Source organism: Rattus rattus, chromosome 6, assembly GCF_011064425.1.
Source record: "Rattus rattus isolate New Zealand chromosome 6, Rrattus_CSIRO_v1, whole genome shotgun sequence".
Classification (NCBI taxonomy): Eukaryota; Metazoa; Chordata; class Mammalia; order Rodentia; family Muridae; genus Rattus; species Rattus rattus.
The window spans coordinates 25343859-25364514 of NC_046159.1; the positions used below are offsets into that span (position 1 = coordinate 25343859).

Sequence of the window (20656 nt, forward strand, 5' to 3'; positions counted from 1 at the left end):
TTTTTGAGGTAGAATCATGGTACCCAGGAGATCCTTCTGCTGCAACATTTTTAGTAGCTAGGACCGTATGAGCCACCATGCCTAGCTCATTCCAGTTACAAGTGGTTTTTAACCCTGAGATCCTCCTGGGCTCAGGGAGAACCTGGATCCAGAACAGAAATGTCTGAGCTCAGCTTCCCCTGCCCTTGGTGGTGCAAGGGAACCGCTCATCACTCTGGGCAGCAGGTATTTGTCTGTGGGGCAGATGTGGCAGACAACGGCTCACTTCCTCAGGCTGCTGCATGAGATGCGAGGTGGCAGAGAAAGACATCCCCTGGCTTATTAGGAGGAGACCCCAGAGGGGTAAGCAAGGCTCTAAGATTCTTCCTCTGTTCATCTCTGGCTAGAAACAGGCCAGGTCTCCCCACCCCTCAGAATGGTCTCACCTCACCCCAGCTCCAGAGGAGTTGACAGGGACCGACTCACTCACAACCCTCTTCCACTTGCCCTCAGCTGCGTGGTGGATGAGATGGACTTTTCCAACATGGAGCTGGATGAAGCCCTGAGGAAGTTTCAAGCGCACATCCGTGTGCAAGGGGAAGCCCAGAAGGTAGAGCGACTCATAGAAGCTTTCAGGTGAGAGCCCTTTTCCAGCTCCTCTCCCCATCCTGCAAGCATCCCTGATTCCTGGGAAACAAGTAGTGAAGAAAAGCTGCCAGGAGTCTGGGCCCAGAGATACGGCTCGGTGAAGCCCTTCTCCTATAGGCAGGAAGCTGGGCTGAATAGAACAGAGAAACAGAAACCTCTAATGAGGCTTCCTCCAAGCTGGAAGCCACATGGGACCCTCCCAGTGGATGCTCCTTGGTTACCTACACACAGCCTATTTTACTAAGCACAAGTGGGAGGTGGGTGTTGGAGGGTGGACAGCCAGTGGCATCCCTGATACCAAAATCCTTCAAGAGCTGTGACAAGGGAACTCATGGTTCTGCCCTCCCCATCCCCCGCCAGCCAGCGCTACTGCATGTGCAATCCTGAGGTGGTGCAACAATTCCACAACCCAGACACTATCTTCATCCTGGCCTTCGCCATCATCCTCCTCAACACCGACATGTACAGCCCCAACATCAAGCCTGACCGGAAGATGATGCTGGAAGATTTTATCCGGAACCTCCGAGGTAAGGAGGCTGGGCTGGGTGGGTGGGGTGAGGGCGCTGCACAGAGCAGTCCAGTCCTGTTCCTGTTAATCCCGTGAATATGAGCTCTAACTGCAGGTGTTATTTGTCCCTGAGGACCCAGTCGCCCCTAGCAGGCTGGGAAAGTTGCCTACTTTCCAGCAAACAGAGTCTCTAGGTACCATAGCCCTACTCAAAGCAACAGGGCCCTATAGCAACACCGTCTGCCTTTTGTGTACTGCGGCCCATCCCCACCGGGTGACCTCAGGGTCATTGGTACTAGCCTGGTGTCTGAGTGGGACCAGCCCTTCTCACCTCGTGACATAAGTGAGAAAGGATTGCGAATAAAGCTTCCGGGTTCTGAGGTGTTTTTTTGTTTTTTGTTTTTTGTTTTTGTTTTGTTTTTTTTTTGTTTTGTTTTGTTTTTTCAATTCAGCCTTGCAGTTACTTGATAGCATCCAGCAACCTTTCTAATCAATACCAGGCATCTCTCACAGGCACCAGACCAAACCTATCGGCGTATGATGCATGTAACACTGAGAGCTCTGGGCATTAAGAAAACAATTCAAAAGTTCTGGGTGTGGTGCCAAGCGCCTGTAATCCTTGGCACATGAGAGGCTGAAGCAGGAGGATTGCTGCTTGTTAGAGGCTGGCCTAGGCTACAGAGTGAGTTTAAGGCCAGCCTGGACTAGAGTATGATGCTTGGTCTCCAAAAGATGAAACAAAAAAAAAATCAAAGTTATGCATGTGTGTATTTAATAAAGTAAAATCATTCTACAAGGTTTATTACTGAAAAAGATTTGCTACTGCTCCTGTCACCTGCCATTCCCTCGAGCCGCACTTTCAATTGTTTTCAGTCGTTTATTGATTTATTTACGGTGCTGGGATAGAAGACAGGGACTTCAGGAATGCTAGACAAGCCCCCTTCCGCTGAGCTATGTGCCCAGCCTGTTGGCTATGTGTTTAGTGTTCCTTCCACGTCAATAAATGACATGGTGTTTCTGTCTTCCAATCCCTCGTTATAAACAAAGACCATATAAGATGTATAAATATGACAGTTTCTATCTCAGACACCGTGTGGTCACTCCTGCGTGTGCTAACTAGCCATATCCATCACCCCAGAACCTTCTCTCTCAGCCCATCTCGCCTAAGACACTTGTCTGAGCTTACCACGGTCATGCCCGCTGGTGACGTCCAGTAGCCTTCTCGTTCCCTGAGGTACAGAAATGGACTCACACAGTGCATATACTGTAATGTTTGAGGATTTTTACTTAATAAATTTTTATTTTAAGCATTGTTTAAATTTTCTATTTTGTAGGGTTTTTTTTAACCATGTTTCTTATCCACTGCCACTATAACCAGTGCGGGATAGGAATGCTTGAGTAAACACAGCCCAAAGCGGACACTTCAGAGTACCATGGCTACCGTTTTCTGTCTTCCTTGGATTGATGTTTCCCTTTGTTTTCAATTTGGCTCCTATGTTTCCACCACTAAAACACCTGTCAGACCCTGAGTGTCAGTGCTTCACATCTGGGCTGTGCCCCGGGGTGTTTCTTCTCCGTGCCTGGGTCACCCTGGCATCTCCTGTACTGCCTGCCTGGTCCCTGGACATCTCAGCTTTCTCATTCCCTAGCTATTCCCCAAAGGACACATCAGAGACAAACTGGCCACCGAAATTCTGCATCTGCCTTCTTCTGCCTTCATGGGTTATTAAGAGCTAACTGGAATAGAATCCAACCTGGAAATATGTAGGTTAGACGTGAGCTCCACCCCGCTCTGCATTACCAGAACTGCTCTTCTGCCATCCTGGCCTCTGAAAGGTTATTTGTCCTCCACGTCGGAAAGCTTATAGGTTCTTCTGCTGTTTGTCTTCGTATAGAGTTTTCGCAGTGGTATGGCTTTTTCATCCACTGTAGTTCGGAGTCAATCATTTTAGTCTAGAAACACATGTCCAGCTATGTGAAGTTTTCTGATATATGGCTATCCTTCCACATCTCCAAGGAGTTGTCTCTAGGACCCTGTTGGGTGCTCAGGTTTCATGCTTGTGTGTGTGCATATTTTCGTGTGTGTGCACGTGTGTGTATGTTTGTGTGTGTGCATGTGTGTGTGCACTCTGGCATATATCCCTCACACACCTTCCTTTATACTCTGTCATCTCTGGATGAGTCATAAAGCCCAACACCACGTAAATGTGTAAACACTTTAGGGGATAAAGACAAGAGAAACACATCTGCCCATATTTGGGACAAATGCAGGTCTTGGAATGCTTTTCATTGACAATTGGTTGAAGAAAGGCTATGGATACAGAAGCCACCAGTGAGCTGCACTGATCACGTGACTTCTCCATGCTCTTACCACTCCCCTAACTCCTGTAACTTGGGTGTCAGAATCCTGTTTCATTGACTGTTTATAGCAGTTTTCTACACCGCCATATTTTTTTCCTTCTGGAAGATGTTCAGCCTTACCTTTCACATCTTCTTCCTGCTCCTTACTCCGTCGGCCCACTCTTTATTTCCATTCAGTATCTCTTTGGCTCGCCAAAGGTTAGCAGCCTAAACACTGGGAAGCAGGACAGGGGAGGGTCTCCTGTCTGTGCTACCGCCAGGCATTGGCCCCGCTTGCTTCCTGCTCTTAAGCTCCCATTGAGGGAAGATTCCTGTCACCCATTCCACAAGCCCCTTGGCACCATGTCCCCTGCTAAAGGCAAGGCGAAAACCCAGAGAGAAAAACATCCCAAAGAGGCTAAAACGTGCTCTTCATGCTCGAGGGGAGACACAGGGGGAGGTCAAGGCAAATACACAGAGGACGATAGAAGAGCAGAAGCAAAGACCTTAGCAGGAGCCTGGAGCAAACAGGAAAGAGGCCTAGGAGCCTGGTGCAGAGGACATTAGCAGACGTGGCTACAAAGTGTATCTTTCCCTTGGTGGGAGTACGGAGCCAGTTGGTAAAGGTCGGAGACAAAACACAATCAAAGCCGTCACCTCCCTAGTGCTTCACTGTGGTGGGAAACCGTGTCCCTCTTGTCTGAGGCTCTGGCCCGTCCATGTTGATAGGTGTGGATGACGGCGCTGACATCCCCAGGGAGCTGGTGGTAGGCATCTATGAAAGGATCCAGCAGAAGGAGCTCAAGTCCAATGAGGACCATGTCACATATGTCACCAAGGTGGAGAAGTCCATCGTGGGCATGAAGACGGTAAGTGCCCACATAAAGCAGCACTCCCTGGAGCTCTTGACCGCCTCTCCTGTGGTGAGCTACCCAGCCAGCCATCTTCACTTCATGCCCTGTCTTTCTTCCTGAAATCTCCCCCCGCCCCAACCTCTCCCTCCCCTTTCGAAGTCTCCTCTCCATTAGCCGTGGAGTGAGCTTGCGCTGTGTGTCGGGCACTCAGCCCTTTCCCCTTTGTGTAATTTCCTCATTCCTTTTGCCCTCGCTGCTGTTAGGGCGAGGTCACTGGCCAGTGATGTAAGGTTGAAGCACGTAGATGGCCAGTCAGAAGTTTAGGAAACCCTTCCTAAGAGGCTGTGGATAGTACAAATGCCTGCATGGTCCAGATGAGAAGACAGGCAGGAAATGACCTGCGTAGACTGTGGGTTGCGGCAACCCGGGCCCAGGACACGTGTTCTAGTGTGCAGTGCGTTTTAAGCATCCCCAGTGGCTCTCTCTGCTGCTGGCACCTTACAGTGAGTGCAGGCAAGTCAGGGGAGCTTCATGACCTTCCCCGGGGGTGGGGGGCTGTGAGCCGCCTGTGAAGGCCCTCCTGCCCTGCAGGGAAGGCTATCCCTGCACAGCCTCTACAGCCAGGGCTGACAGTTGATATTTCAGCTGCTGGAGCAGATCCCAGAGTCCTTACTCCCCTCTCCCTTGCACGCTCGCACATGGGTGTGCAGTAAAGAGACGGGTGAGGATTTCGTGCATGCGTAGTCACAGCCCGGGAAAGGCTGGTGGTAGATTTTGAGCACTCTGAAGGCTTATTTCAATGTCTGTTCTTCATCCCTCGATCTCATTACACGAGCATAACAAATCCTTTCTCCGATGCTGTCCCAGAGGCGTTATGAAGGGGATAGCGGCCCCCAGATGAGGGGTCCAGGGTCAAGTGTTGTCCTTCTCGCAGGAGCAGAGCCCACGCCTGCTCCCTAGAAAATAGTGCTCTTAGCCGGGAAGAGGGCCCTGGGGTGTCTGGGGGCTTCACTGTAGAGCCCTATCTGGGTTCCAGGTGCTGTCCATGCCACACCGCCGCCTGGTCTGCTGTAGCCGGCTCTTCGAGGTGACCGATGTGAACAAGTTACAGAAACAAGCCGCCCACCAGAGAGAAGTGTTCCTCTTCAATGATCTGCTGGTGGTGAGCAGTACAGGCCAGGGCAGGGGACAAGTGAAGCTGGTGCTCTCCTGAATCCCTGCCTACTGGGACTGAGCAGGACAAGGCTAAGCAGGGACGCACTGGGCGGGGTGGACCAAGACTACAATTGTGGATATGGGATACGCTGGTTCCTATGTGATACACCGTGAACTTGAGGCACAGAGACAGCTCAATGTGAAAGTGAACCAGACCCTAGACAACCTGCCTCTCTTGATACCAAAAATCTGGAGTGAGGCATTCATCATTGGTGCCACAGTCCTGCCTTGGAGGTCGTCCGAAGGCCATTGTCCCATACTATCCAGGGAGAGGCTGGATAGTATATGTATGTGTGGTGTGTTTCTCTCTGAAAGCAGGTGTTCCATTAGTAAATCAGTCATCCATCCCACTGTGCAGGGATGGTAAATGAGGTGAATGAGTTCCTTAGAGCTGTCCTCTCGGCCCTTCTCCATAAATGAGTCACAGGGAAACCTATGCAGGATCCCACAGAGGCACCTCTCACTCTTCCCATCCTGCCGATCTGGCCCAAGTCCTCCTTCTGTAGTCAGTCACCAAAGCCATTAGGAAGGGGTGAAAACTGAGCCCTACTCAGAGGGAACAATCTGAGAAGACAGGATTAGCATCCATCCCCTCACAGCAGGTTATGTGGGGGTTGGGGACACAGGCAGTGTCTGGAGCTCAGTTTTGCCCCTCAGTCAGGCAGTCATTCAGAGGATTTGTTCATTCCCCCTTGCCCTCTTCTGTCATGCTGTGGAAGTTTGTGTTCAGGCCCTTACTGAAGCCCTGAGTCTAGTTATGCTAGTCAGCGATGCTCCTTAGTGACACTTGATACTGTTTGTATTAAGTAGCCCTTTACTCCCGCAGGAGCATTGGGTCTAGGGGGAGGGGCTTAACCCAGAATAAGCAAATCACTGACAGTGTGTGTGGACAGCCAGTGATGATAATAACCAGCGCGCGCGCGCGCACACACACACACACACTCATGCACACTGCTTTCTGTCTTTGCAATATGGAGTACAAATGGTCTGTATTACTCAGGATGTTAAAGTGCTCCTCTCAGTCCCTCCTGTCTCCCTCCTGCCACTTCCACACAGCAGCGGTACCTTTCTGGTGTGCACATCAGGGCCTACCCTCTACCAGGCTTCAGCAGGATAAGAAGCCCCATCTCTGCCCCAGGCTCCCCCAACCTCAGAGGTCTCTGAGCTCATTTGCCGCACACCCCTGGATCGCCCTAACACCTGACCCCAGGAGCTGCTGCCCGCTGCCCAGACCTCTGCTCCCTCCCTCCCTCCCCTTCAAGCAGGTCTTTAATTGAATGTGGCCTTCCCAGGTGGCCTCTTGCCCAAGCAAGGCAGTCTGCCCGGAGAACTTTAGATTTCTAATTTTATCTTACTTTCATCAAAACACATCCAAGTTTCTGAAATTACCTCATTTGTGCCTTGCTTTGCTTTTGCTGGGTGGGCAGAGGGACTTTGTTCTTAGCTATCTTCCTCTGCCATCCAATGGGCCCCTCAAGGACAGAGCTCTTTCACGTCCATCCCTCTGCATCCGCAGGGCCCAGCACATAAGAGGTACTAAATAACATATAGGTTTACATATTGAGCAGCTGGTGAGAGGATCTTTCATTTTAGGCAGAAACAATTTTTTTTTTTTAAAGAAAGGAAAGGACAGAAAGAAAACAAATGGAACCATATCGGATGGGAGGGGTGCTATGAAATCTGTAAAATGGTGGTGGGACAGAGTGACGGGGCGGCAGAGGAGACTTGGGGCTTGCTCTTAGTTTGTGGGTTTAATGGGATCTTGAAAGGAAGCCCTCTCTAAGGAGCAGCTGGGTTAACTTAAATAAGGAGCAGAATCTGGCTGTGCAGAAAGCTGCAGGGAGAGCCGCAGAAGGGGAATGGCTGTCATAGGACTGAGCTGGGCTGCTTCAAGCTACAAATGGAGGACACTGGGAGGCCAGCATAAAGCCAACGTGGGGTAAAGGCTGGATCTGAGAGGACTAACAGGCCGGGACTTCCAATGCAGAAGTTAATGGATTCCAGTGGGTTTTAATCAGTGACGGCCCCTGTGTATGCACCTCCCAGGGGGGATGTTCTGATGCGAATGGGTGTGCGTCTTTGTTTACTGGCAATGTTCGCTCTGGGTGTTGTGGCCTGCCTATGTACGAGCATTTACAGGAGCCCACTCACCTGTGTCTGTCTCTCCCCCCGGGCAGATTCTCAAGCTGTGTCCAAAGAAGAAGAGCTCCTTCACATACACCTTCTGCAAGGCGGTCGGCCTGTTAGGCATGCGGTTCCAACTCTTTGAGAATGAGTGTGAGTCCTGGGGCCTGGAGGATGGGAACTCCCCCCCCCAAACACCAGCCCTCCCTGCACCTAGCTGCCCGAGCCTCCCTGATGCAGGGAGCTCACTGGTGGCCTATCACTGGGTTCCAGATTACTCTCACGGTATCACCGTGGCGACCCCACTCTCGGGCTCCGAGAAGAAGCAGGTGCTGCACTTCTGCGCCCTGGGCTCCGACGAGATGCAGAAGTTCGTGGAAGACCTGAAGGAGTCCATCGCCGAGGTGACAGAGCTGGAGCAGATTCGGATAGAATGTAAGGATGGTCCCCGACTCCCCAGGCAGGGAGATGGGGTCCTCAAAGGCAGCCTGGAAACACATCCACCCTTGCCTCCTGGGAACTGTGGTGTCTGCACTGCCCCAACATGAGCCCCACTCCCTTCCCCTGCACTCCTAAGCCCACTGCAACATCCCGTCCCATCGTGGGATGGCTTCACAGCTGAAGTGACCCCACCTCCCAGAGCACATACATGTGCACGCACATCTGCTAGCTGCTACTGGGCGCACACGGGCTTTTCTCACCCACAACATTTCTGTGTTGGCCAAGGGACAGCCAAAGGAGCTGATCCAGGCAGAGCGAACCCAGTTCCAGGCGTGAGACGCTTCAGAGAGATTCTGCCTATATTCATTGTAGCCTAGGAGGGAGCTGTTTTGTCCCCTTTGAGGGCTGAGGCCCAGAGACAGTACCCAGTGCTAGCAGGCAGGCAGAAGTGGCATCTAAAGCTGAGTTTGTGGCTTAGCCCATGGTCTTTCTACTATGAGACTGAAGTAGGAGGTTCTGTGCATAATCTCCGAAGAAAACACTCAAAATTGGGCTAAAATGAAACCCATCAGGAAGGAGTTGCCACTTGGGGCCCGGGGTGCACTGAATGTATGCCGGCTTTGTACAACATTGGTTTTCTTGGACTTAGAGGTGTCCCAAACAAATTCTATTCAAGGGATGGGCGAGCTACATACAGGACCCGGTTTGGCTATTCATCCTTGAACATTCTTAAAGGTGTATCTTGAACTGGATTTACTTTTCTCCGGGTCAGAACATCACAAATGGCTCCAAACTACTTCGGGAGCCACTGCCCACCTGGCCTCGGGTCTGCTGAGGGAAGCATTGTCCTTCTGTCCTGGCAGCAGCTCAGAAGTTCATGCTCAGAGCAGATCCAGTCAGAATCCATTGCAGCAACGGGTGGGGGAGAAAACAGCCTCTGCAGCTGACTGGGGGACAAGGAAGCCAGAGGGGCCTGAGCAGAGGGCTGGCCTTTGGTCCTTAAATGAAGGAAAGTGGGGTGACTGCAGATGACAGAAGAGGGCCTGCCATGGAGGAAGGCAGGAGAGAAGATGAGTCAGTGAGGAGGTAAACAGGAACCACAGACACTGCCCTTTCAGTACCTGCTGCCTGACTGGCCCTGGGCAGGCAACAGGACCCATTATGTAATTCCTACAACTTCCCAGGTACGCATATTGTTCCCTTCCTGGTACAAGCAAGGAAACTGAGGCCAGCAAAGCTGAAAAGGGGAGTCCAAGTTCTCACAGTGAGTGACAGAGAACAACATGTCCAGGCCCCCTGGACTCGGGTGTAATTAGAGCACAAATTCCCCCAAAGCCAGGAGGGCCCTGGGGACCAGCAAGCAACTAACGCTGAGCTGAGTAAGACAGCACGCACGTGGGGGATGGTGTGGTCAGGGAACGCGGGCAAACTGCTGGTGTGGGCACTTACCACTCAGTGTCCCCGGATTCTCAACAGCCAGAGAAACAGCAAATGGAACCCAAGTGGATACTTTTAATAAAGGAAACTTGAATCATGTCCCATGGAACCAAGAAGCTGAGAGAATGCTTTAATAATTCCTGTCAAATCAACACGGATGGCAGCTAACCTTTCCCTAGAGCCACTGGGGGAATAAACTGGATAGCTACTGGTATGGAGAGGCTCCAGTGTCCCAGCCACACGGGTTATGGAATCTACTTCCTGGGGAAGCACTGAACTACATCCTGCAGGAAGTTCAGCAGCTGTGGGGAGGGGCGACGAGCCGGCTACTTGTGGGTGGACAGACTAGATGTTACCAACTGTGTCTAGGGACTATGTTACACTGTCTCCCACAGTCCTAATACCAATGCATGGAAACTTGTCCAAGTAAGGACTCCTCAGTTTCACCTCAGGACATCTTCCTAATGGCATTGGACAGTGAGCCCATCTGTCTCCTCGTGTGAGGACTAAAAAGGCTAAGGAACCTCCCTAAGAACCATCGGTAGGGGCGCCAATCCCAGCAATCCACCTCCTGTCCCGCACCAGTCTTTCGTGACCCCTCAGTCAAGCAAATCTGGCCATCATCGTCTCTCACAGATAGAGGTGCCAGAAAGGTTTAACTGGTTCTCAGTGTTCCCAAAGCTGCTGTAAGAGTGGAAGGCCTCTCCTCACCTCCTCTTGCTCTCCCCACATCCCCTTGCTCACCAGGGCCAGGCTGTGATGCTGCCTCTGTTCATGTTTCTCCCTTCCTTAGGGGAACTGGAGAGGCAGCAGGGAACAAAGACACTCTCTGCAAGGTCTGCTGGAGCCCAGGGGGACCCACAGTCGAAGCAAGGATCACCCACAGGTGAGCCTGGGTTATTCCCTTACCCAGTCCACGAAGAGGTCACCACAGTCCCACACCTGGCTCTGGGGGGCTTTGGGAGGGGCTGCGCTGTTTCTCCCCCTATTTCTTTCCATGGAGAAGTTCCAGACTTGTGTCCTTACCCTGTAGTTCTTAGCTCGGTGTGGGAGAAGGTGACAGAGAAATGTATCCACTTTGTAAATTGTCCCAAAGTGCAGGACTGTATATAAAATGTCACTACTTGCCTCCTGGAGTCAGGCCAAGAGCCTGGCTTCAATCCAGACGAGCCTCAAAGTCTATTTAAAGTGGTTTCTTCAGATTAAATTTCCTCTCTAGCCAAGTGGAGTCAGAGAGAACTTAGGATTTAGTATTCCTTTTGTTCAGCCCCTGAAGCCTGCTCAGCCTTGCCTGACTCTGTCCTTTCTGCCAGCTACCTCAGTCTTACCCATGGTAGAGAGTGTGGGAGGTGGGCTCTGCACGCGTGTGCACACACACACACACCGCATAACCCCAAATACGGAGAAATCAGAAGAGAAACAGGAGATATTCAGAAACCTCATGCACATCTCGTGCATTAGCCTATACGTTCAGTTTAGCATCCAACACCCATGTCACAGAGCGAGCAGCCTGAGCATCCGCAGGCACAGAAGAGCTGCTTAAGCTAAGAACCCAGTGGTCCTACAGTCCCAAGTATCTCTCCGCTGGTCCCATTGCCAGAGTAGGGATAGACAGCATCCCAGGGACCAGCCAACAAATACCATTCCCTTTCCCAGCAAGGCTCCGGGCTCTCTGCTATGGAAAGCATCTCTCTGAGATGTCATCCATATGCATCTTACGTCGCCAGAACTGAATACCACCCACCTAATCCTATAGCCCCCTTCACTTTCTAAGGGCACGGGATATGGGTCACCACTCACCTTCAGGGCTGCCAGGATTTTACCATCCGTCCTCAGCTGAGATTACTCATCCCTCCAACTTCTCTAGTGGGAGCTGCAAGCCCCTGTCAGATCGGGATGGAGCTCTCCAGGGACTTGCCAATGGCATCCTTGACTGTGCAGCTTTCCCGTGCACTTCGGGAAGCAGAGGGCTGAAAAGTGCCATCCGGGGGATGGGGAGTAAGAAACTCAAGGAGCTCAGGTTAAGCAGACCCTAGCCAGGAAGCATCATCAAGCCATTCCTGGGGGCCCACAGGGTCCCTGATGCATACCCAGTGGTGAGAAGCTGTAGGCATAATTACAGGCCATTAGCCACTCTGGCTGGCAAGAGCCATGGTGGATGTGCCATGGGTCCGTAGATCCTCAAAACTCTACAATACCACTAAGTCACAGTGACCATAGTGAATGATAGCCCCTCCTTCAAGGGACCTATGGGGGAAAGGAAGCAGATTGATATGGCGCCCACTCAGGGCCCACTCAAAGCCCACCTTTCCCAGATCATACTGGCAAGGATTTGACCGGGAGAAAATGACTCCCCTGTACAAATGTCAGAAAGAATCTCAGGGACCTGTTAGTCTGTGGAGGCCCAGAGAGGTACAGCACCCTACCCAAAATTACACAGCTCCTAGGTGAGGCTCCTGATACCCCGCCTGCTATGCCAGGCGGTTCCCCAGTGGAGTGTGCGTGGCACCTACAGTCTTGATACCCATGCCTGCCAGAGGGGCAGAGATGCCGGATGGGGAGGAAGAGGGCCAAGGGTTCCAGGCAGGACTGGTGGAGAATGAGTCCTGTGCTGTTTGCATTCAAAGCCAAGAGGGAAGCGATGGCAGGAGAGAAAGCGACGGAGAGCTCGGGGGAGGTAAGTGGAGGCCTGGTGGCATCCAGGTGAGTGACCCTGTGACCCCCTGTCCCTCTTCTCACATCTCTGTTGTTTCTCTTCTCAGGTATTAATCAATGCCTCCCCAGCCCGACTCACCATTTTACCAATTTCAAGAGATACAATTAAAAGTTACTGCTAGCATGGGTAACACTCTTCCAGCGCCTAGTTAAGCCACAAGCACTGCCCAACTGCTCCCCAGCCAGCCAGCCAGCCGACCCGGCCCACTGCCCTCCAGGGCCAAACCCCCAGCCCAGCCCGGGGAGATAAACCCACGAACACTAGCGGCCCTCCCTTCCACGCTCTTTGCACACCTACTGCCCCTCCACCCCAACACACTGCTCGCTATTCCCCAAATACGTGCCGTGTCAGAAACTCACTGGTCCCTTTCTAGGTCCTCCCATTCCTTAAACAGGGAGCCCCGCTCCCTCCCAAAGTCATCCCAAAGCCAAGTTCTCCATGATCATTCCTAGGGACATCTGGATTCCTCCTGGGGAAACTGGAGGACCGGGGTTGAGACAGTGAGAAGGAGTTTCTCCCTGGAACAGCTAGTCTCTGGAAAGCTGGCCCTGGGGTGGGGTGAGCACAGGAGAAAAGGAGGCCAAGCAGAGGTAGGATACCTGGGTTTTCCTGGGGGATGAGCTGGTCAAGCTAAAGACCCTCCTCACTGGAGGAGAGGATGCCATCTCCAAGCCACAAGGGACAGGAACCTAGAAGTAACAGCTGGCTTCTAGCAGCCCCTAAAGGCAGCATACACTGCCTCCCATATAGACCCTCTCCTCGGCTGCCAGGCCTTCAGGACCACCAGCTGCTCATAGACAGTCCTCTCTCATGCCCCCCAGCGGGAGGGCTCCCCTACATGTAAGGGAGATACCCACCCAGCAGCCTGCCAAGCCCTGGGGAGCCACAGGATACCTGGGAGTTCAGTTTCTCTCTGTCCCTGCACCCTACCCCCCACGTGTTTCTGGAGGAGGCACCTTTACCCGGAGGAGCTTCCCGCCCCGGCAGCTGAACAGCCCCCAGGGTGGGTATTCCATCCCCTGCCCTGCGCCCGCATCTTCCTGCAGCTGCCCATTCTCAGCCTTGCAGATAACCCTAGTCACCAGCCCTCCAGTTCATCCTCTTGGGGCTACCCAGGGAGGACCAGCCATATGGTACCCCCCTTCCCTCCTAGCTGCCCAAAGGGGCCACATGGCTATCTGCAAGGCTGCCTTGCCCCTCCAGCTAGCTCCAGGGATCCTGCCAGCCTCTGCTTCCTTAAACAGAGGGCAATCTGGCCACCCCATGGCCTCTCGGCTTGGCCCTAGCTCCCTCTCCTCTGGCATTGCTTGGCCAAGCCCCTGTGGCAGGCGCTCCTCCATCTTCTCTGAGCTATTGTGACTGCTACTCATGTTCATTCTCTCTCTCTCTCTCTCTCCCTCCCCCCCCCCCCACTCTCTCTCCCTCTCTCTCAGACTTTTCACTTACTGAATCTTAAAGGATCTGAGCTGGGGTGGGACTGTCACTCATTTGGAGGAAATGGAAATTGTCTGCAGGCCAAGGCTGTGGGCGGCATGGATGGATGAGGGAGAAGGAAGGCTCACTGGCCTGGGCTGCGTAGCCCAACATTGGTGCACTAGGCACAGGGGTGCTGTGAGGTGGGGGTGGGATGAGCTTGGTCAGGTGGTCTCTGGCCATTTCTCCTGGAGACTTATTCAGAATCCTGGTAGATATAAGATTAGCCTGTGCCCTGCATTAGCAGTGGTAACGTGCCCTTCTGCCTATGACATCCCCTGAGAGGACAGAGATGCCGGCCATGCCCTCTGCTGGCTGTGTGTCTCAACAGCAAAGAACTCTGAACATCTAGGGTGATTTCCAGCCTGGGGAATGCTGCCCAGGAGGAGGGAGAAGAGGGAGAAGAAAGCCTTGTAACTGACTGCTTTTGGAGCTGGGGCTTAAGGATCTTAGTGACGACTTAGCAAGCCTCACGGGAGACTTCACACGTCTAGGAAAGGAGGGGGCAAGTCTCTGAAATTACAGTTTTAGACAGTAAACAGGACTGGTAAATGCTGCTCTGGGGTTCTGAGAGAGTGTGAGCTGTTCTGGCCCAGGCTTGGAGTAAGGACTTCTCCCCTGCAGCTTCAGCCCACCCCTCTGTGCCTGAGAAGTTGGCCCTACAAGGTGGAACCTGAGGATAGACAGGTCCAGGAAAAAGCATCTCCAGAGAGAAGGATCCCAACTGTGCCTGCAAGGCCCATGTGTCTGGAGAGATGGTGGTGTCTCACAGCTAGCTACCAGCTAGGGAGACAGAAGGATGAGGATGAAGAATTACGTCATTCTCATCCCCTCGGGTCCATTTCCTCTGCCTCTTCTGCTAGCAAGAGGGCGCTAGATGTGTTCATACTTCTAGGCCTACATGATGGGTCTCAGATGCAGGTTCAAGAGGGACAGACTGCTGTGGGATAAGGAGTTTATTAGAAGAGTTATTAACATCCTGGACACAGACAGACAAACAGACCAACAGACAGACAGACAGACAGACAGACAGACAGACAAGAACATGGCATGGCTCTAAGGAGAGGCCCCGGCACCAGCGACAGACCACAAACAGGGGTCTAACGAGAGGAATCAGGGCCAGCATGGTAGAAGGGTCTTCTTAGAAGTGTCTGAAGAATCATGGGCCTGCCAGCAGGCTCTCTGATTCACAGGTGGGAGTCAGGATGTGTTAGCACCAATACCCACCTTGATGCTAATGCATTTCTCTGGGTGAGAATCTCTGGCACCCGGAAGCCTGTTAGCTGGAGACTCGGAAGCAATGCCCTGAGGACGCAATGCCCCTCAGTGTCTGTGGGAAGGAAAAGGCTGCCACTGCAGTAGTTTTAGCCCGGGCAGCAATTCTAACATGATGTTCTTACGATGAGTCTGCCCTGACCACCTGCTCCTGACCCATGGGGATCAAGATAGGAGCTCTCCATCTCTCAGCTTAAGGGGGGCAGGAAGGTAATGGGGACTTGACTCTGCCCTTGACTATCTCAGCATCTCTCAAATGCAAAGGCCTCAGGGACTATAGTAGGACAGGGCAGGTTAGGTCCACAGGACCCCCTTCAAGGTTCCCTGGCATTCTGGGCACCTTAATGGTAGTGATGAGGCTTCCTCCTTAATCACACCCTGAGACACAAGGGGAATGGTCCTGCTTCTCAGGTGCAGCGGGTAGAGGGAGTACATAGGGAGGACTTTGCCCTGCAGAATCATCTCACAGGAGGTGAAATTGTAGTATGGTGGTTGGTATTCTCCATGCTACCACAAAAGAGTGGTCTGAGAAGCCATTTCCCTGTGAAGAGACCAGCATGGGGATGGGAGATGGGGGGTGGGGCGGGGTCAAAGCCGGGAAGAGCAGGAGAGGTCTGAAGGGAGGTTCTGGGAGGCTTGGGTGGCCAGCCCCAGCAGCTGGGAATTAGTGGTAACATTTCATGCTTCTCTGGCTGTTTCTAAACTAGGTGTCAATTCACAACAGGCTTCAAACGTTCCAGCACAGCCCCAAGTTGGGGGTCGAGAGGGGAGCGCCAGCACCATCACCACCAACATCACCACCACCACCGTTGCCACCAGACCCACAGCCTAGTCCCCTGAGGGAGCAGCCCCCGCCACTGCCACTGCCACCACCCACACCCCCAGGCACCCTGGTACAGTGCCAGCAAATTGTCAAGGTCATTGTCCTGGATAAACCCTGCTTGGCCCGCATGGAGCCCCTGCTGAGCCAGGCTCTGTCCTGCTATGCCTCATCCTCCTCAGACTCCTGTGGCTCCACACCCTTGCGTGGTCCGGGCTCCCCAGTTAAGGTCATCCACCAGCCTCCACTGCCCCCACCCCCACCCCCATACAACCACCCTCACCAGTTCTGCCCACCAGGCTCTCTGCTACTCCGGCGCCGCTACTCCAGTGGCTCCAGGAGCCTGGTGTAGACCCTTAGCACCCCGATGTTCCAGTGGGCTGTCCTTCAGGAATCTGGGCTGCTCCTTGGCACTCCTCACATCTTGGCAAAATGCCTTCCTGTCCACTGGTCACTGTCGTGGAAAGAGAATGCCCTGGCAAGATGGTTTGCTTGACCCAACCATCCTTCACTATGTGATTTGAGTACCTCACCACAAACATACCACTTTCTCACTCTCTCCAGGGGTGCCACATGGCCAGATGGGCCTTCTCCTCTGTGTTCACCATGCTCCCCTAATTAGATTGTACATGGAAGGAGCCAAGGGGCCTGTGGGGCTGATGGGCTGACCATCTTGGTCTACTAGTGTCCATGTCTTGGGCCAGTGGACAAGAGCAAAAGGCTGGACCTGCCAGCAGCACACCCTAGGACAGGGCAGGCTACCCCAGCATAAGGTGTATCTATGACCAAGCTGAATCAAGGAATGCTATCCCTGGCTCCCTGGAGAGGTCTAAACATAGTAGGAGAAGGGAGCTTTGTCTGCTGTGTCCTGTTATCCAAACCTACAGTCAGGAAACTCGTTCTTAGCTCCCCAGGGACGTTGGCTCCCTTAACCATGTCTGCTCTCCTGCCTCCCCTAGACCCAGGAAAGATCCAAGAAAGAGAAGGAATTGGGGTATTCAGGTTTATCTGGGTCAGTTCAACATGGCCCTGGGACGATGAGGTAATGTCTGCAAAGTGCACTTTTTAAGAACATTTCTTGGTTCTCTAGCCTTAAACACTTGGCCAGTACTGAGTGTACACAGGCAGTTATCCATAAACACATGTGAGAACCAGGTTGATGACTTCCTTGTGGAACCAGAAGCAAAGGAAATGGCATGCTGGTTTGGCCAGCAGAGGTGTGACTGGGCCTGGGGTCAGGACTTCCTGGTGTCTGACTCTGCGGCCTCTGTGTACACAGACAAGGCAAAGCAGTGGGGTTCCAGAGTCACTCTGCCACCCCTGTTGCCCTACCCTTGAAACATTTCCTCCCTGGAAAATGTACGCTGGCTTCCAGCAGGGGTGGCCTAGACTTCCTGGATCTTCCAAACTGCAGACAGAGCTGAGCAGGGAGAGCTTGTCGGCTTGCCAGGTCTGCTAGCACAGGTAGCCCTGGCCCTACAGAGCCCCAGACAGATGAGGCAGCCCCAGAGTCAGACTTCAGGGGTGACATCATGGGCTGTCACCTTCATGCTGTTTTCAGGGACCACCTGTCACAAGTCAGGCCAGCCTCCTTTGTCCTGTGCCAACAGCAATCTCTGACCATTCTCAAGATGTCCTCCTCCTCAAAGCCTGTTTTTAAAGTTTCCCAAGAGGCTAGAGGCACAGTGAACGTGGCCATAGTCAAAAGTAAATTGACTTTTCCTGGTCCCTACTATCTACCCCAAGATTCAGTACTCTGAATCAGATAGGAGGCTTTTAGAGGGGCCAAATGTCCCCATTTCACATGCATGCATGTATGTGCATGCATGTGAGTGAATGTGCGTGCGTGTGCGTTTTCACCCAGAGGTCATTATGATGACACCCAGGATGTTTCTGTCCTATTCCTGTAACTCGTGGCCAATATACTATTTCCTCAGAGGCTCCCTGCCTGTATTTTTCTGAGTTGGCTGCCTTGGGCCCTCCTGGAGCACCCATATTTCAGAAAATCATCAGAATCCGTCAGACTGGAACAGCTGACAGATAGGTGCCCTGCTTAGACACCTCACCCATCTGGGCCGGAGAACAAAGGTTCGAGACTAGGTAAAGCACAAAGCTTTGATTGTGATTGGAGGGCACTGAAATAGAGGGGAATTCATGGCTAATATGAAGGACGTGGGGTGTGAAGGAGTGTGAGTTATAGATGTGTCTAAGCGTGTTTCTGGAGTAGAGGCCATGGTGTCAAGGGCTGATAAAAGGGACGTAGCCCTGGATAGCCCAGTTCCCATTGCCAAGCCCTGCTCCCTGCTCACACCTGGCTTCCTGCTAACAGTGCCCTCTGTCCCTCCCACCTCAGCTGAAGCCCGACTTTTCAGATGAGCTCTCAGATGAGCTCCAGCATCAGCAGAGGTTTGGGGGCTGGCCCACCTGTGCAGGCTCTGAGAACCCAGAGTCTCAGCACTGTGTACTTTTCCTCCAGGCAGAGGCTTACCTCGCTAGGGTTGCTACAGTAGTTCACCCACTCCCTGCTAGGCAGAGCAAAGTCCTGCACAGGAAGCCACGCTGCTTGGGGTCCTAGCATGGAGCAGCCCTGAGTTGTCAGGGTTTTGAGCCCCAATAGCCCAGAGCAGGAAGGAACTGGCCCACCTTACTGGTCAGGCGAAGTTAGAGCCCTCGTGTGTGTTGCATCAGCCAACCTTCAAATGGTGGGATTCACCTGTATCTTAGTCCCTAGAGACCTGGGAGAAGAATCCTCCCACCCGCCATGGCAGGGCCTCCATTTTTTGGTAGAGGCCCAGAAAGAGGCTTTTGAGACTCCAGTTGTCTCACAATTAAGGGAGCAGTGGAGTGCTAGCTAAGCTCCCAGATCCAAGCGCCCTAAGATGCCCCGGTCTGTCAACTCTCTAGGCCTTATTGGGGAGCCTGGGCCCCTCTTCCGGTTTATCCATTTGGCCCCAACTCCAGAATCAAGTGGGAGATGAAACCAGATTCCTTACCTCCTTTTAGGCAATCCCACCTAAAGTAGTCCTGTCTTGGCAGCCTTTCCCGGGAGCTGGCCTGTCTGTCTTTTCGTCTGCAAAGATGTCTTGCTCCCACAAATATGTATTAGTCCTGGGTCTTTGATTCCCCCACCCCAATGTCCAAAGTGTGCCAGGATGTCTCTGTTACCCAGTAGAGGTTCCTGATGTCATCCATCTGTCCGTCCCTGCATCAGCTGTCCATTTTCCAGAGGTACCTCTCCTCCCTGCTTACCCCTCACCAGATGGAGTGACAGCTCTCTGGGGACAGGCAGGGTGGCCGCACTCAGTAACTAATCCAAATGGCAAATATTTTGTAACAAAATAGCCCAGAGGTATTTTATCTGTTCAATTCCTAGAGTTTTAGAGATTCTATTGAACTGTGTCACTTGAGCAAACTTGTGTCCGTTGTTTCTTTCACTTTTATGGGGTACTGGCTAGTGGGTGGGTACCAAGGCGAGCTTCGAGAGGCTAGAAATTGCTCTGTAAGCACAGCCCACCTCTATCCCAACTAATACAGGTGTGCATCCAGTGGGGAGCAAGGCCTGACCATCTGCTTCTGATTTTCACCGACACTCACGCCCAAAGTCTGACACTAATCTAAAGGATAGATTAACAAAGCCAGGATAACGGGCTTGGGTGAAAGGAATTGTGGGACACTGTTGAACAAGAGTCACTAAGTACAAGTGAGACAATATTTCCAAAGCCCTTCCATGTGCCAAGTCTCCCACTGGGAGCTGAACAAGAATCCAAGGTTCTGGGAAGAAGACAACAGTCAAATGGCTATGAGGTGGATTCAGAGATGAACACTGTAGCTAACTCTTATAAGCCCAGCACACAGGAGGCTGAGGCAGGAGGATCACAAATTTGAGACCTCCCTGAGATACATAGTGAGTCCCATCCACCTAGGAATATATACCAAGGTATGGTATCAAGACATAAACAAAAGATATGTCAAGGAGGCTAGAGTAAAAGCCTAGCAGGGGACGGTTTACATGCGTGTTCATAGCCAGGGATGTTGCATAGCTCAGCTCCTAGGACAAGGCAAGAGATCACTGGGGGTGATTTCTCTGGTAAGAAAGGGCCTCAGCCATGCATCAAAGAATCTTTTCTGAGGCAGAAAGTGATTGGTACCTGCAAAATGCCCTGAATTCTGAAGACCCAGACATCTATACAGCCCCATAGGTAATTTCCACAAACTTCTGTTAAAACCTTCAGAAACATAAGTTCCCCCTTTCCCAGGAAATGGGAAATTCCAGAAGCAGCAGATACCAGCCTGGACCTCTCCCATCCTGAGAATTCTCTGACCCAGAAAGCAGAAGAAGGCCCCTTGAGAGCATCCTGGAGGGGTTCAGCTAAGGTTAGGCCTGGGAGAGGGCCTGAGGCCAAGAGGATTCAAGACCAATGATGCAAGCAGGCTAGCAGGCAGCTCCACTCTCCCGACATTCTGGCCCCTGCAGTGTGGTCCAGGAGAAAAGATACCCTCCAGAATGTTCTAATGGAGTCTCTGGGTTCGTCTGTCCTAGGCCAGTGTCTTTGATGACACTTTGTACATGGAGGACTCACTCATTGGTGATTGATGTAGAAACCTTCCAGGGGTCCAGGAATTTATGGGTTTCTGACTTAGAGTGAATAAGATGCTGGTTCCCCAGTTGGTGAATTAAACAGTAAACTTGTTGACAGCTGACAGGCTGGGAGGAACACACATCACTACCGCCAACCCTCTGCTCTCAAGGCCACACCAGGCCAAGTCCACGGGAACAAGAAACGTCCAACTGTATCCAACAGCATGGTGACACAGGAGGGGTGGTG

At 52.4% G+C, this 20656-nt stretch overlaps 1 protein-coding gene across 1 annotated transcript in view; it reads left to right on the forward strand.

Moving 5' to 3' along the window:
• Iqsec3 (IQ motif and Sec7 domain ArfGEF 3) overlaps positions 1 to 17541 on the forward strand; it is a 95424-nt gene extending 77883 nt beyond the window's left edge. The window contains exons 6-14 of the mRNA XM_032905750.1: positions 493 to 615; positions 988 to 1154; positions 4205 to 4344; positions 5366 to 5491; positions 7722 to 7821; positions 7942 to 8103; positions 10340 to 10432; positions 12174 to 12223; positions 15718 to 17541. Coding sequence (XP_032761641.1) covers positions 493 to 615; positions 988 to 1154; positions 4205 to 4344; positions 5366 to 5491; positions 7722 to 7821; positions 7942 to 8103; positions 10340 to 10432; positions 12174 to 12223; positions 15718 to 16182 — 1426 coding nt within the window. The 3' untranslated portion in view covers positions 16183 to 17541. The remainder of the gene's footprint in view (positions 1 to 492; positions 616 to 987; positions 1155 to 4204; positions 4345 to 5365; positions 5492 to 7721; positions 7822 to 7941; positions 8104 to 10339; positions 10433 to 12173; positions 12224 to 15717) is intronic.
• The last annotated feature ends 3115 nt before the right edge of the window (positions 17542 to 20656 follow it).